This window comes from Typopeltis vanoorti, chromosome 20 (genome assembly GCF_054136105.1).
Source record: "Typopeltis vanoorti isolate ZY-2024b chromosome 20, IOZ_Tvanoo_1.0, whole genome shotgun sequence".
Classification (NCBI taxonomy): Eukaryota; Metazoa; Arthropoda; class Arachnida; order Uropygi; family Thelyphonidae; genus Typopeltis; species Typopeltis vanoorti.
In genome coordinates, this window is record NC_143568.1 from 51,455,003 (window position 1) to 51,473,331 (window position 18,329).

The 18,329-nt window shown below is 36.1% G+C and overlaps 1 protein-coding gene across 1 annotated transcript in view; it reads left to right on the forward strand.

Moving 5' to 3' along the window:
• Synj (synaptojanin) overlaps positions 1-18,329 on the forward strand; it is a 384,587-nt gene that overhangs the window by 244,372 nt on the left and 121,886 nt on the right. Inside the window, exon 16 of the mRNA XM_090410710.1 lies at positions 6,799-6,957. Coding sequence (XP_090266836.1) covers positions 6,799-6,957 — 159 coding nt within the window. The remainder of the gene's footprint in view (positions 1-6,798; positions 6,958-18,329) is intronic.

Genomic DNA, 18,329 nt, shown 5'->3' on the forward strand with positions numbered 1-18,329 from the left:
AAAGACTCTTGGAGAAGAACCAGCTGGGTTCTTCTAAATAGAGGTTGTCAAGATCAGATATTGACTCTAACACAAATAGTCACAACATCATGAGATTATAACAAGGATTGGTATTTCAGTTTTGTAAATCTGGAAAAGCATATGATGAAGACCCAAGAGAAAGGCTGTTTAAAATGGTACAGTTATATGGTATAAATGGGACAGACTATTGCTCAACATAGAGCAATAGTCTGTATTTGAGTTGTAAATCAGCAATTAGAATTGAAGGAGGTATAGAAAGGTTTTGATGTTAAATCTGGTTTGGACCAAGGGTGCATATTATCGCTATTGTTATTCATTATCTGTATGGATCACATTATGTAGGAAAGTGGTATTAAACTAGATATCACAGTTGAAGATGTTAAACCCAGCTTTTTACTTTATGCCGATGATGTTATACTTCTAAATAAATCCAGTACAAATCTGCAGGATTCTCTGACTAAATTGAATATTTCCATAATTAGTTTGATATGAAAATCAGCAATAAAAAGACAGACAGACAGTGAAAACAGCAGAATCATTGAAAACATCAAAAGCATTGTAAATGAATAACCCATGAAACAAGTAAAACATTTCATCTTATTTAGACACAATTTTTATTGAAGATAGCAAATGAGGTATGGAAATAAATGAATTAGCAAAGCTGGTATAGTAAGAAGTCAATTAAATAAATTTATATGGAATAAAAGAAAAATTAGTCAAAACACTAAGCTAGCTGTACTCGAGACGGTGTTCAATCTAGTTTTAACTTATATATCTGAGAGCTGGGTTAGAAATAAAGCACTGGAGGCATAGATATGAGTGAGTTCTAAGAAAAATTAGGAGAATGAACAGATGGTATCAATGACAGTGTCATGTTAAAAATGAGGATATTAGGAAAGAATTTGTTAGCATTCAGGAATGTATTAGCAGAGCTAATCTCAGGCAATATCATCACTTAAACAGAATGGGAGAGGAATGGTTAGCAATACAATTTTTTTTTTTTTTTTTTTGCTAGAATGGCAGGAAGAAGACCTGAAGGAAGATTAAGATCTAGGTAGATTAATACAGTTAAGATGCATCTTAGAAGTCAGAAATATGTGTGGTACAGAAGGATGCAGAATGAAAGAAAGAAAAAGTGAATGGGAAAAGCACTAAAGTACAAGAAACTGGGAGTAAAGAGATAGCATTCTATGGAAACTTGATTAGAGTTATACTTAATGAGAAAGTGATGAAAGCATGCTTTCCATGTGTGAAGATAAAAGATGTTAGTGAAGCATTGAGTTTGCAGAAGAAAGAAGCAAACAGGATGAATTGTTTTGTCAGGCACAAATGGTTTGAAAGGTGAGAAATATGCAATGAGAGAAGATACAAAAAAGTTGTTAGAAGAAGCAAAAATGAAGAGTAAGAAAGAAAAAATTGAGTCTTCTGCCTCGATATGATAGGATAGAGCTGATTGCTAATCAGAAGATTATGCAGAAGTAATGGTGTGAAGTTTATAGATGTGTGGAGTGAATTTGATGGACATAAGGACCTGTATATGCCTGATGGATTGCACTTGACTGGTTTGTGAGTAAGGTGCTTGGAGAAAGTGTTGTTCATGAGCGTTTTGAAGTGCAGAACCAGGGAAACTGGAGATATTGGGGGAGGGAGCAATCAAGCATGTACTTAGTGACCTCCTGAGATAAACATGCATGCAGGAATGATTATGAAGAGCTGAGTGCAGTTTTCCAGGTTTTGAATCTGAATGGGCAGGTAATGACATTATGTAAAGATAACTGTGGGCCCAAGGGGATGTTGAAATGCATGTACACGAATGCCTGAAGTTTCAGAAATAAATGAGAGGAGTTTTTAACATTGATCAACTCAACTTGGCCAAAAATCAATGGCATTAGTGAGACCTGGTTGTTAGAGAATGATGTAGTTACAGGGATAGAATGTAATGGATATTGTATTTTCAGAGAAGATAGAAGAAATAGGGCAGGAGGAGGGGTATTATTATTGATTACAGAAGGACTTCAATAAATATAGAAGTTAAGGAAGATTGTAGATCTGATGGAAATGGTTCATTTCAGACTGTTCAATGTGAGATAGAGGCTAATAGGACAAAATATATTGTTAGTTGTTGCTATAGACCTGGGGGCTCCAGAAGAAAATGTGGACGACATGCATCAACAGATTAGGACAATGAATGCAGGCTGAGTAATTATCATGGGAGACTTCAACTATGATGATATAGATTGGAAGGAGGAAAGGACGCATGACAAAATAGAAATGGAATTTATACACTTACTAAGGGAAAATTACCTGAAACAGCACATGATGGAAGGGACCAAGGGTTTGAGAGTGTTGGATCTGGGGTTTAGTGTAGCATCAGAAGATCTGTCTATAAATGCAGTAGTAACTCTACCTCCGATCCAGGGAAAGTGACCATGCAGTCTTTTCCTAAGAGGTTGCTCAGCATATGGAAATTTCAGTCAAGAAAGGGTTTATGAAGAACTACAAAGCTAGCAATTACGATAAACTTAGGAGGCATCATAGAGCTGTACCATAGCATAAGAAACTACATGGAATGAATGTCATTAGTTCATGGGAAGTGGTCAAGGATTGTGTGAGGCAGGCAGTATCAGAGTGCATACTCAGGGTCAGGAGGACAAACCGAGTAGGGATTAAGTGGATGACTAGCAATATAAACAGTAGTTGCAAAAAAAAAGAAAAAAGCAATCATTGTGGAAGAATATAAGCACGGTGATCAGCATGCTCATGAGCAATATAAATTAGAAGCAAGAAGAAGGGTAACTAGTATGATAAGGAAGGTTAAATGAGATTTCGAGAGAAAATTAGCTAAGTAGGCTGAAGTAAATTCAAAAGAATTTTTTCACAATGTAAGAAATAAGTGAAAGATTTTACTTTAACTTTACTCAGTGCTGATAATAGGAAAGTGACAGATGCAGAAGAAATAGTTCCATTACTAAGTGATCACTTTGCAAGGTATATCATCCAGGTGGTGACTTTGCAGTTACTCAGGTGACAGAAACTGATGTGAGCATTGAGGTAGATGAATTGGAGGTACTCAATATATTGAAAAACATCAATGTGAATAAAGCAGTTCGGCTGGATGGTATGTCTGCTTGTGTGTTATGAGAATGTGCAAGTGAACTGGCAGTGCCTCTGACGAAGTTGTTTAATCGAAATCTCAGCTCTGACATCATTCCAAGGCAGTAGAAAAAGGATAAGATAGTTCCATTACATGAAGGTGACTTCAAGATAGAAGTAGCACGTTACAGACTAATTAGTATCAATGGAGTGGTGATTAAGTTATTGGAAAAGTTGGTTAAAAATAAAATTCAGGAATGGGTGGATAGGAATAAGATACTTTACAGGGGGCATCATGGCTTTGTAAAAGGTAGGTCCTGCATCAGTAATTTATTCACATTCATTCACATGATTTAGGGTAAAGGAAAATGGCTATGTACACTTGATACTGGTGGACTTTGCAAAGGCATTTGAAAATACTGCATGGGAAAACCATGCATTAATAACGAAAAAACTCGCAGAAAAAGATTATTTAATAGTATAATTTTCACCTGTGTGTCACAGGCATCTTCAGTACATTTTGAGTTCAAATTAAACAATAGCTGACAATTCCAAAAAGAGCAACCTGAGTAGCTAGTGTAAGATAACTAAAAAGGTCAATAAATTTCCTTAAAAAAAAAAAAAAAAAAAAAAAAAAAAAAAAAATTATATATACAATAAAAACTTAGTACTTTATAATTCAGCTAATCTTTCCTATCTCCTATAAAGGGAATAGACGTAAACCAACAGATCTGTTTAAGTTAGGCGAGTGAAGTAAAGTTTCACATGTTTCTTTATAAAGCCGTTCCATGAGGAACCGACTTTTGTGAAGGACTCTTGTCTTTTTCCACTGAACTCTATGTCTAGTGAAGAGGGCCTGTTCTGCAAGTCCAGACTGTTCGGATTCAAGGTATTGAATATAAGACTGGTGTTCTTCTAGCCCAGTGTTTCTCAAAGTGTGGTGTGCATACCCCTGGGGGTACGCGAAAGGTCGTTAGGGGGTACGTGGCAATTTTCAGCTATGAATAATTAAAGGAGTCGTTATATTTTTCAACAAACAGTGCAATTAGAGACAGCCGGGATAAAACGGCACTAACTAATGAATCACATCCCCTCTCCAACAGAAACTGCTACATAGACCAAGCAAAACCATATGTTGCCGGTGGAACATATGGTTTTGCTTGATACCATCCCCATCGTTAATGTTAAAACTAAGAAATAATATAGTGAATGTGTTTCTGATATTATGGAATTCAGTTGAAGGGAATTAGCATTTCAACTCAACTGTTGAAATGCTAATTTGTCTTTGGTTCGCGCGATCTTTTGTTAATACCGCACCAATCATATGCAGTTCTTCACTGCTCTACGTATCTCGTCTTGTAAATTACTGGTAATTTATAGTGATCAGAGCTTGCTCCACCCTTTCTGTGAGTTGCCTCAGCTTGCACTACCTAATGGATCAGGTGTGGCACTATCCAGGTATTTGCTTACGCTTGGAATCGCCGAACTTTATATAGTTTCTATATTCGGCATGAAACTCTTTGAGTTTCTTATTCAGCTAAGAAACAATATGGGATATAATATCCCTTAACTTAAATAAGTTCATGTTGCCGAATTGAAGCCTTTGGATCTTCATATAATTATTAACAATAAATAGTTCCTGTTAATATTAGGACAATTAAGTTATATAACCAAGCATTCTTGAACACGCTTTTATTTTATTCATTTTGTTTTGTTTTTGCAATTAGACTGTATATCATTAATTTGAACATTTTCTTTTTGTGGTATGTTTGGATATTTTGTGAGCAATCTGTCTAGTTTGTTTCTGGTGTGTGTGTGTGTGTGTGTGTGTACATGCATATATATGAGCCTCTGAGCTTATGAGACTTAAGGACATTATTAACATATAATTATTGAAATCTCATCTTGGATGTGAAGAATCTTGATTAGTGCTGTTAAACTGAAGGTGAGTTAGCTGTTTCATATGAAGGTGGTAAGGTTTTCCTGCCTGGAAACTCAGTTTTTCTTATTATTATAAATTCAGCTATTATAGCTTGTTTTTGTTTAGGAGTGACCCTTATTTAAATACATTGGCTATCAGTACTCAAGGGCATTATTGGTAAGTATAGAAGGCAATTAAGGATATTCTTTTTCGGATGTTTCGGATATTCTTAGCATTATTTCGTTGTCTTGTTTGTCTATAATTATGGCCTTGTCGATTTGGGGGATATGTTTTAGTTCAAGGGCGTGAGCTGCAATCTCAGTCTTCCCTGTACTCTGTGTTTTATTTTTCTTTTTGGTGTTGCGATGTTTTTTTGTGTTCAGATGTTCCGGAATGGGAATATTGCAATCCCTGAAGTGCTCTTGTAATGTAGTCCATAGGGACCTAATGGACTAGATTACAAGGACTAGATTCTCAACCAACAGCAATTATCTTAACACAGAATTAAAATATTTAACACAGGTTTTCAAAAATCGCAACTCTCCTACACATCTAATAAATTATGCAAACAATATGGCAAAATCCCATCATAACGATAATACAACCAAAACAGACTTCCCAACACGTATGGTCATCAAGTTGCCATACATCCAAAACACATACAAAGCTTACAAATACATTTTCAAAAACACAGACTACAAGCTAGTATTCACCATGAACCAAAAATTAGCAACTCTCCTAAAACCTAAAAAATCTCTCACACACAAAGAAATATTCGAACTCCACAACGTTGTGTACAAATTTCCTTGTCAAGAGGATTGTGACGTCACCTGCACCGGCTCCACAATTAGGTCCCTATGGACTAGATTACAAGAGCATTTCAGGGATTGCAATATTCCCATTCCAGAACATCTGAACAGAAAAAAACATCGCAACACCAAAAAGAAAAATAAAACACAGAGTACAGGGAAGACTGAGATTGCAGCTCATGCCCTTGAACTAAAACATATCCCCCAAATCGACAAGGCCATAATTATTGACAAACAAGACAACGAAATAATGCTAAGAATATCCGAAACTATTGCCATAAGATGTGATGAAAATTCTATCAACGCCCACTGCCCCTACCTAATTTCTGAATGTTGGACAATCCAGAACCTACAATTTAAACCACGCCTCCGGCCATATAGTGACAACTAATGTCCTTATTTGGCAGTTGCAACTTTGCCCTGACATAGCCCTACACTCATTTCCGACAAAGTTCCAAGGATGGTCATCATGACCGAAACGGCTCCACACCCCGTTAACCCACCCCCAGTTGCCATATAGTCTTTATCCTTTCTCTCCCCCCCCCCCCACAAAAATGCACCCTAATTCAAAATAATATATGTATACTTTTATACATATATTATTAATATTAACCCGGGTTATCTAAACTTATTTTCCCCGCGTCTAAACACACCCCCATGTTTCTCGAAAGATTTATGAGTGTCAGTTTGGTATATCCAAAAAATCTGCATACTGATGAAATTTTTGTTCCTTTACTACTTCCTCACTCTGTTTTTGGAGATCAGATAGGTAAAGAAGAGTTTTTTAAATATCTGATATTTCTTCATGATCATACTGAAACACAATAATGGGAAAGAGACTAACAGTTTATTTTGATTTAAGTAGTACTGCTTCTTCACTTCTTAATAGTGTATATATAATTTTTGTTTCATATTAGTTATTCTATTTAAGCTTCTGATATGTTTTATTTTCAGGGTCGTACTCTCAATTCCCATGACTATGTGTTTTGGTGTGGAGATTTTAACTACAGATTAGATTTGCCCAATGATAAAGTAAGAGAATTGGTTAAACAACAAAACTGGGCTGCTTTACTACAAGCTGATCAATTAAAAGTTCAACAACAAGCTGGACAGGTATGATAGTACTTATTGTCATTTAAGGCTATTTGCTTTTATATTTCCTTTATTTTTAAAGATACATTTGGAAGATATGATGGAACAGATGACTCACTCATTCATAGTCTTCTGAGCGAGTCATCTCAAAATGCTGAAAACTGACTGACCAAGTATCTAATCCTTACTTTCTCATGCTGTACCCTGTTATTAGACACCACCTAAATACTGAACAAATGATAATGAGTTGGTGATTCTGTATTTACTTTAACTACAGACAAATATAATGTTACCTACATGATCAAATTCTTTGCCAGCTGGACTGATGCCTCACTAAACATAGCTTCTACTGCTTTTGCTTGAGTAATCCAGTTGACTAGTAAAAAGCAACTAGAATAACCTCAGTCTCAACAAAATTTTAGATATTCACCACACCACATTAAAGGTGGAGTGAGGAAAGAGATTAGAGAAATCTGATACAAATGTAATTGATGGTAATGAAATAAGGAAGACAAATGTGAGATACTTCTGGATAACTATACTCCTTTCCTTTAAAATCCAAATACTTATGTTAAATTATTGATTAGGCCACCAATTTTGCTGTATTAAAATTATATGAATTTGTTCTCTGATGATGATATAAATAGAATATAGCTTTGATGTAGTGTTTTTTCACTAGAGGTCAGGCCAGTAGAATAACAGTTACTTTAGCATACTGTATGAAATGTAATATAACTTTGTGTGTGTGTGTGTGTGTGTGTGTATACTTCAGATAACGACCTTAATATGAAGGTCAGAATGTTATGAAATTAAAGTAATTATTCCTAACACAATTGTATTCTCTATAATTTACCAGAATGAAAACTGAATAACTAAGTTGTTGTATCAGACAGACCAGAGGAAAGGGGGGGATAGCTAGTATTCAGCATTAAATCCAAATATAAACTTAAATAGCAAGATGATTTTAATTCCCCTCAAGTGCTCACTTTAGTAAATACGGGAGCGGCGAACCCAAGATACCCGATGCTGGATCATGCCTTCCTTCACGTAAAGTACATCTGTTATATTATCTGTAGACTGGTCCCCACCCTTCTTTCTTTCTTTTCTTCTTACTCCTCCCCCCATTGCTGTTAGTATTTGAGGGCTAGGTGTGACCCTTTCCTGTCTTACTTTGTTTTTCTCGTGCTGTGGGAGTCCATCTCTCCCACCATTCCCAGCTAAAGCTAGAAGGCAAATGCAGCAGAGGGGTGGCAAATTAGCTACATTAAAATTGCCAAAACCTCTTATGAATAGAGAATCATTACAGAGTCAAGATAATGCTACCCCATCTGGGGCAGCCATTACGACTGTTCTTAGATCATTGGAAACAATTGAGAAATATGCTGTGTGGTCAGCTCTAAAAATAATTCACCTCTTAACATTTGATCTTAAACCATGAAAGACCAAATTGATAGAGAAAGCGCTAGAGGATTAAGTGGCATATAATAGGTATTGCCAAAACACATTGGCCAGGTGAATGTGTGGTAAATTTGAAGAATAGAAAACTATTTTTCTCATGAAGAGAAGATAACATCCACAGAGAGGGAGTCACAATATTAGTCTATAATTGATTGCAGAACTCCATCTTAAACACAGAACCACATGGTACAAGAGTTATAACAATTAAATTATCCAAATTTATGCTCCTCATCAATCACATGAAAATGAAGACTGCTTTTGTTCAAGTAATCCAGTTGACCAGCTTGTAGTTGACCAACTACAAGACCTTATTGACAAAACAAACAAAACAGATATCCTAATAGTAATGGGTGACTTCAGCGCCAAGTTCAGATTTACACCAGGCATGAAAGATGTGCTAGACAAAAATTGGAATGGATGAGAGAAACAGGTGTACTTATAGATTAGCTGTACTTTTATATATCATTAACATATATTAAAAATAGTATATAGATGTCCTAGTGCTGTTCGTTGTAGGGTTCCATATTTTATCATTTTTGTTGCACTACTATATCTGATATATATATATATATATATATTTTTTTTTTTTTTTTTTGTTATTTAACTAGGATTTAATAAATCATTAATAACACCACCTGTAATACTTTCAGAAGCAAGTTATGATGTGCACAAATGAATACTTTAGTGATATCAAGAAAAATGTTGGCTACATACATATTCCCTTGTTTATTGCACTCTAAAGTGTTTGTGAATTAATATATGTAAGAACTTACATTTACTTATAGTTTTAAGATATTTATGTTATTATATTCCATGTTCCTCCACCCACCCACTTTTTTTTTTTTAAAGCTAATTACTAAAATTTTGGGAGGCTTAAGGGTCAAAGCTGCATAACTGAAAGGAGACCTCCACATAGCCTTTAAAGGAATGGAAAGAACTGACCAGGGATTCTGACCTAATGTCCAATTCTCGCCTTCTTGTGGTGCATGCATCCTGTTAGGTATCTACCCCCTTGGATAGTGAACGAACAAGGATGGGCTGGAAATTTGGGATTTAGCTGACCAAATTATATTCTTATTGGTCTAAACCACAATATAAAATGATGGTACAACATAACTGAATTTCATGCCAGCTGGAGCATCACCCGGTTAAACAAGGACCACATAGTTTTCACCAGGGAACCAGGGCAAACAGCGAAAAGTCAGCTACTGGAACAAATCCTAAAACACACCCCAACTCAACATCACTAGAGTTCAAGATCGGTGCTATCAACATAAGAAGCCTGAATGGCAAAGAAATGGAGCTAGCTGAGGAATTGGATAAGTAACAGATTGACATAGTAGGGATGACTGAAACAAAAAAAGACAAAAACTGGTGAGATCTTCAGAGCAATAAATACAAAATGTTATATTCAGGCAATGACAATCAGGGAAAAGGAATAGTCATAGTATTCAACACTAAATATGATGCTAATCTTCTTGAATGGATATTCAAGAAGATTTCCCAGTTATTTGCCATTATTATTAGCTTTGCTCTTTTCTCCAAATTTTTCCAAAATATTTTTGTAAGTCTGACAATCATTTCCTACTCTGCTATTTAGATCCCCAACAAGGATCAATTTTTCATTGTGTAAGTTGCTTTCTCTAAGAGCCTCAAAAAATTCCTCCCCTTCTACCTTAGTCCCTTCTGTGGGACAATGAGACTTACTTGTGCCTATGGTCCCACAGAAGGATGTACTAAGGACAAGTGGAGGAATTTTTTGATGATTTAGACAAAGCAACTGACACTATGAAAAATGAAAAGTTGGTCTTTGTTGGGGATCTAAATAGCAGAGTAGGAAATGATTGTCACACATACAAAAATATTTTGGAGAAAAGAGCAAGCTAATAATAATGGCAAATAACTGGATTTCTACTCAAGACATGGACTGGTATTACTAACATAATGTTCTGACATAAAAATGTGCACAAATTCACATGGAGAAAAAATGCAAGGAATAAGAAAAGTCTCATTGACTATGTTATTGTTGATAGTTATGTTTTCTCACTGGTGTAGAACACTAGAGTGTATGGAGAATTTGAAATTGGAAGTGATCACCATTTAGTCTTGAGCAGGATAAAATTGAATTTCATATTGAAAAGAAGAACATGTAAGAAAGTTTTAAAGTAAATAAAAGTTGAGCAACTCTCAGATGTGAACTATAGACTAAAATACACAAACATTATTCAAGAAAGAATGAAAGAGTTTGAGAACAGGAACCAAACCTTGGAGATTCAGTGGCAAATACTGAAAAAAACATTGATTGATTCAGTCAGAATGGTGAGGTTGTCTGCAAGGATAGAAAAATCAGAACTGAAGGAAAAGAAGAAAGCATATCAAAAGTTCCTGGCAAAAAAGCCAGCTTGTGATTCTAGAGAATACAGAGACAAATGTAAGAAAGCTAAACACTGCATAACACTAGCTAAATGAAAGTCATGGTAAGACTCTGGTAAGAACATAGAAAATAAATATCAAGAAGGTGGCAAGATATTTTGGAGGTTGTTGAAGAAGCTCAGAAATGGAGGAAAGATTGCTGTAAAAGGAATTAGAAATGATAAAGGTGACATGAAAACTGGAAAAAAAGATATCCTTGACGTATGGACTAATTACTTTGAGAAATTACTAAATGAAACAAGCCATGATGAGAGTACAGTGGTAAAAAAAACTGACCAGGCATGCAGTCAGGTCCATACTTGAAATAGAAAAAGCCATCAAAAGCCTGAAATGTGGAAAGACAGCTGGAGTAGATGATATTCGATCAGAAATGCTCAAGTATGGAGGTATAAAAGGCTTACAGTGATTGCACTGCATAGTTCAAAAGGCCTTGACAAGGGAAATAAAACTGACTGTGAGAATTAGAGGTATTTCTCTGCTGAGTGTTTCTGGTAAGATTTGTGCAAGCATACTTGGGAAACAGTCGAAAAGGATTGTGGAAGGGAAGCTTGGTGAAGAACATGCTGGGTTCAGGCCAAATAGAAGCTGTCAGGATCAGATTTTCACTTTATGACAAATAGTTGAGAAATCATGGGAATATAACAAAGATCTGTATTTAAGTTTTGTCGATTTGGAAAAGGCATATGACAAGGTGCCAAGAGAGAAGCTATTCAATACGCTGCAGTTATATGTCAATGGAGCATTATATCAAACAAAACTTAGTCTTTATTTGAGTTATTAGTGAGCAGTAGAATTGAAGGAAGTACAGGAAGATGGTTAAATGTTAAATCTGGTGTCAGATAAGGATGTACGTTATCCCCTCTGTTATTCATTATCTATATGGATCACATTATGAAAGAAAGTGGTATTAAACCTGATATCAAAATTGGAGATGTTAATCTCAGCTCTTTGCTTTATGCAGATGATTTTATACTTCTAAATAAATCTGCTAAAAGTTTGCAAGATTCCCTGACTAAATTGAATAACTGTTGTAATAGATAATAAGAAGACAAAGACAATGAAAATAGGCAGAAGCGATGAAAATATCAACTGCATTGTGCATAGAGAACCTATAGAACAAGTAAAACATTTTAGGAATGATTTTGAATGAAGATGGTAAATTAAATATGGAAGTAGACAACAGAATCAACAAAGCTGGTATGGTAGGAAGTCAACTGAATAAATTTATATGGAGTAAGAGGGAAATTAGTCAAAACACTAAATTAGCTGTATACAAGACAGTATTCAAACCAATTTTAGCTTAGAGATCTGAGCGCTGGGTTAGAAATAAAACACTTGACGAAAGACTAGAAACTGCAGATATGAGAGTCCTGAGAAAGATTAGGGGGGGGTGTGAACAGATGAACATCAATGGTAGTATCATATTAAAAATGAGGATATCAGGAAAGAACTTGACATTGTTAGCATCCAGGAATGTGTTAACAGAGCTAATCTCAGGTGGTATGGTCACTTAAATAGAATGGACAAGTTAAGATTAACAAAACAAGTGTTCTCTGCCAGGTTGGCAGGAAAAAGACCCAGAGGAAGAACAAGATATAGGTGGATTGATACAATAAAAAGTGTCTTAGAAGATAGAAATATAAGATATGATAATGTTGAAGTCTTGACAGGTAACAGATTGATTTGGAGAAAATTGTAGATAAGAAGTTAGTAATGATGCAAGTTTCATGTAATACTATCATATCCTCTACTTGAGGCTACAAGTCAGGAATTTTATGATGATACTAAAATGATATAAGTTTTGTAGATCTGGAAAAGACATATGATAAGAATTCTAATTAAATTGAATAAATGCTATGACAAATTTGGCATGAAAACCAGTAATAAAATGACAAAAGCAATGAAAACATTTGTATTCAGAAACATGGAAAATGTCAACCTAATTTTTGGTGAAGAACCTTTTAGAACAAGTAAAGCATTTCAAGCTTCAGAGAGATGACCGGTATGGCCAGAGATAAAGCTACATGGAAAGATTTGTTCATAGAGGACTCAACCTGTCATGAGAAAGAAGAGAAGAATGCATTTCAGCCAATCAGTTGCAATTTATGGTGAAGATAACAAATTAAATATCATCATCATCATCATCATCATCATCAAATTCCTGCCATGTACCCTCAAGGGGTGTACAGGATATGACAGTACTACATGAAAAAATTACATCATTACTAACTTCCTATCTACAATTTTCCTCCAAATCAGTCTGTTACTTGTCAAGACTCCAACATTATCAGATCTTATATTTCTATCGTCTAAGGCACTTTGTACCGTATCAATCCACCTATATCTTGGTCTTCCTCTTGGTCGTTTTCCTGCCAACCTGGCAGAGACCACTTGTTTTGCTAATCTTTCCTCTCCCATTCTATTTAAGTGACCATACCATCTGAGATTAGCTCTGCTAACGCATTCCTGGATGCTGACAATGTCAAGTTCTTTCCTAATATCCTCATTTTTAATATGATATTGCCATTGATGCCATCTGTTCACGCCTCTAATCTTTCTCAGGACTCTCATATCTGCGGTCTCTAGTCTTTGGTCAAGTGTTTTACTTCTGACCCAGCTCTCAGATCCATAAGTTAAAATTGGTTTGAACACAGTCTTGTATACAGCTAATTTAGTGTTCCGACTAATTTCTTTCTTATTCCATATGAATTTATTCAATTGACTTCCCACGATACCAGCTTTGCTGATTCTGTTGTCTATTTCTATATTTAGTTTACCAACTTCAGTAAAAATTGTGCCTAAGTAGCTGAAATGTTTTACTTGTTCCACAGGTTCTCCATTCACAACACAGTTGACATTTTCAATGATTCTGCCTATTTTCATTGTCTTTGTCTTTTTATTGCTGACCTTCATACCATATCTATTACAACAGTTATTCAATTTAGTCAAAGAATCTTGCATACTTGTAGCAGATTTATTTAGAAGTATAACATCATCCGCATAAAGCAAAGAGCTGACATTAACATCTCCAATTCTGATATCAGGTGTAATACCACATTCCTTCATAATGTGATCCATATAGATAATGAATAACAGAGGGGATAATGTACATCCTTGTCTCACACCAGATTTAATATTAAACCATCTTCTTGTACTTCCTTCAATTCTAACTGCTGACTCACAACTCAAATAAAGACTAAGTATTGCTTGATATAATGCCCCATTGACACCATATAACTGCAGCGTATTGAATAGCTTCTCTCTTGGCACCTTGTCATATGCCTTTTCCAAATGGACAAAACTTAAATACAGATCTTTGTTATATTCCCATGCTTTCTCGACTATTTGTCGTAAAGTGAAGATCTGATCCTGACAGCCTCTATTTGGCCTGAATCCAGCTTGTTCTTCACCAAGCTTTTCTTCCACAATTCTTCTCAACCGTTTCTCAAGTATACTTGCATAGATCTTGCCAGGAACACTCAGTAGGGAAATACCTCTGTAATTCTCACATTCAGTTTTATTTCCCTTTTTATATATGGGTACTATGAGAGCTCTACTCCAATCATCGGGAATTTGTGCCTCTGTCCAGGCTTTCTGAACTATGCAGCGCAGCCACTGTAAGACTCTTATACCACCATACTTCAGCATTTCTGGTCGAATATCATCTACTCCTGCTGCCTTTCCACATTTCAAGCCTTTGATGGCTTTTTCTACTTCAAGTATGGATATATATTCCTGACTGCATGCCTGGTTAGTGTTTTTTATCACTGTGCTGTCATCACTGCTTGTTTCATTTAGCAGTTTTTCAAAGTAATTACTCCATACTTCAAGGATATCTTTTTCTCCTGTTTTCATTTCACCTTTATCATCTCTAATTCCTTTTACAGCACTCTTTCCTCCATTCCTAAGCTTCTTCAACAACCTCCAGAATATTTTGCCACCTTCTTGATATTTATTTTCTATATTCTTGCCAAAGTCCTCCCATGACTTTTGTTTAGCTAGTTTTACACACTGTTTAGCTTTCTTACATTTGTCTCTGTATTCTGTAAGAGTAAAAGCTGACTTATTTGCCAGGAACTTTTGATATGCTTTCTTCTTTTCCTTCACTGCCTCTTTAACTTCCTGTGTCCACCAGGGAGTTCTGATTTTTTTATCTTTGCACACAACCTCACCACATGCCTCTCTGGCAGAATCAATCAATGTTTCCTTCAGTGTTTGCCACTGAATCTCCAAGGTTTGATTCCTGTTCTCAAACTCTTTCATTTTCTTTTCAATAATATTTCTGTATTTTAGTCTACAGTTTACATCTGAGAGCTGCTCGACTTTTATTCGCTTTAAAACTTTCTTACATGTTATTCTTTTCAATATGAAATTCAGTTTTATCCTGCTCAAGACTAAATAGTGATCACTTCCAATTTCAAATCCTCTGTACACTCTGGTGTCATGCACCAGGGAGAAAACATCACTATCAACAATAACATAGTCAATGAGACTTTTCTTATTCCTAGCCTCTTCTCTCCATGTGAATTTGTGCACATTTTTATGTTGGAACATGGTGTTAGTAATAACCAGTCCATGTCCTGAGCAGAAATCCAACAGATATTTGCCATTATTATTAGCTTTGCTCTTTTCTCCAATTTTCCCAAAATATTTTTGTATATCTCACAATCATTTCCTACTCTACTATTTAGATCCCCAACAAGGACCAACTTTTCCTTTTTCATTGTGTCAGTTGCTTTTTCTAAAGCCTCAAAAAATTCCTCCACTTCTACCTTAGTAGAACCTTCTGTGGGACCATAGGCACAAATAAGTCTCATTGTCCAGTTCCCCATTCTCATATTTGCCCACATTACTCTACTTGAGACTGACTGCCATTCAAGAAGATTAGCCTCGTATTTTGTGTTGAATACTATGGCTACTCCTTCTTTTCCTTGATTGTTATTGCCTGAATATAACAATTTGTATTTATTGCTCAGAAAGATCTCACCAGTTTTGGTCTTTTTTATTTCATTCACCCCTATTATGTCGATCTGGTACTTATCTAATTCCTCAGCTAGCTCCATTTCTTTGCCATTCAGGCTTCTTACGTTGATAGTACCGATCTTTAACTCTGGTGATGTTGAGTTGGGGTTTGTTTTCAGATTTGTTCCAGTAGCTGCCTTTTCGCTGTTCGCCCTGGTTCCCTGGCGAAAACAACGGGGGCCTTGTTTAACCGGGCGACGCCCCAGCCGGCATGAAATTTGTCATGTTGTATCATCATTTTTTATTTTGGTTTAACCAATAAGAATACAATTTGGTCGGCTAAAAATATGGAAATATAAAATAGAATAAGCAAGGTAAATTCATAAGGAATTTATATGGAGAAAAAATGGTGAAGATACTAAACTAATAGTATGTGATGATATATAAGACAATTTCCATTTTAATTCAAATATAAGTTTAACTTATTGATCTGCGAGTTGGATTAGAAATAAAACTGGTGAACATAAAGACCACAGATGAGAGTTCTGTTAAAAAAATTTATAAAAGAGAGCAAAGAAGTGGCATCAAATGGAGAATCATTTAAAATATTGCAAATACAGTTGGTATCTTAGCATTCAAGAATGTGTGAGCAGAGCTAATTTAAGATGAGAGAGGAAGGATTACAGAGGGAATTGACCTGCTGTGGGACCTGTTCATGAAAGTTTGCCAACAGGAAAATATACCCGAGGAATGGAGGGAGAGTACTCTTGTTCCCATCTACAAGGGTAAAGGGGATGCACAAGACTGTAAAAATTACAGAGGAATAAAGTTGATGTCCCACACAATGAAGATCCTAGAAAGAGTTCTTGATGGTAGATTGAGGGAGGAGGTGGAGATTGCAAAGGAACAATTTGGCTTCATGCCTGGTAGATCAACAACAGATGCTATCTTTGGGTTACGACAGATGATGGAAAAATATCGAGAGAAACAAAGGGAGCTACATCTGGTATTTATTGATCTGGAGAAAGCATACGATAGAGTGCCAAGGCAAGAAGTCTGGAGGTGTCTGAGGGAGAAGAAGGTGCCGGAGAAATATGTCAGGTTGGTGCAGGAAATGTACAGAAATGTGAAGACAAGTGTTTGGACCTGTTTGGGACAGACAGAAAGTTTTCAAGTAACAGTTGGCTTGCATCAAGGGTCAGCATTAAGTCCGTTTCTGTTTAATATTGTGATGGAGGTGGTAACAGAGGAGGTGAGAGAAGATGCACCTTGGACAATGTTGTATGCAGATGACATCTTGCTGTGTGTAGATTCAAGAGAAGAAGCGGAAACTAAACTGGAAAGATGGAGAAAAGTACTGGAAGAGAGAGGTATGAGACTGAGCAGAAGTAAGACAGAGTATATGTGTTGCGCAGTGGGCGGTGGCCAGGAGTCAGACCTGGAGCTGGAAGGAAATGTCATCAGGAAGGTGAGAGACTTTAGATACTTAGGTTCGACAGTGGAAGAAGATGGAGGAGGTGAGAAGGAAGTGGGATGCAGGATACAAGCAGGTTGGAGGAACTGGAGGGAGATGGCTGGAGTGTTATGTGATAAGAGGGTGCCGATCAATCTGAAAGGCAAAATTTATAGGACAGTAGTGTGGCCAGCTATGACATATGCTATAGAAACTGTGGCCCTGAGGAAAAATAACATTAGCAGGATGGAAGTAGCAGAGATGAGAATGCTTAGGTGGATGTGCGGTGTGACCAGAAAGGATCATCTGAGAAATGACTATGTCAGGGGAACAGTGAAAGTTACGAACTTAGGAGCGAAAATACAGGAGGCAAGGTTGAGATGGTTTGGTCATGTGATGAGGAGGGAGGACGAATATGTGGGAAGAAGGGTCATGCAGATGGATGTGCAAGGAAGGCGGAAGCGTGGGCGGCCAAAGAAGAGATGGAGGGAGCTGGTAGAAGAGGACTTGAAGATGAAGAACTTGGATGTGGTGACAGCCCAAGACAGGAAGGTGTGGAGGAGACTCATAAGAAACAGTGACCCCACTTAAGTGGGAGAAGCTGCAGAAGAAGAAGAAGAAGAGGAAGGATTACAGTGGCAGACAAAATACCCAAAGGAAGACAATCTCTGTGGATTGGGTGTATTATGCCTTAGAAGTGAAATTGAAATGTAAAATTTGACTTCAAAAATTTCGAAGAAAATTATTGATGGAAACTAGTAATAATGTAAACTGAACTACATAGTTCTGTCATTCTAGTTATGAAGTACCGTCGTTAGGCATTGATTAAATTTCTGTGTGGAATTTCTTTAATTTAGTTTTTCAAAAATCAGATTTTTTTTTTTTTACAATTTTAGTAAAAATCGGGTTGAACAAATCTTTCCATGTGGCTTTATCTCTGGCCATATCGGTCATCTCTCTGAAACTTGAAATGCTTTACTTGTTACAATTTTTTTCCCATGAAAAGAAGTCAAATTTTCAAATATGTGCATTAATAATCTAATGGTGATCTTCTTGAATTTTAAATAGGGACAGTAAATATAAATTG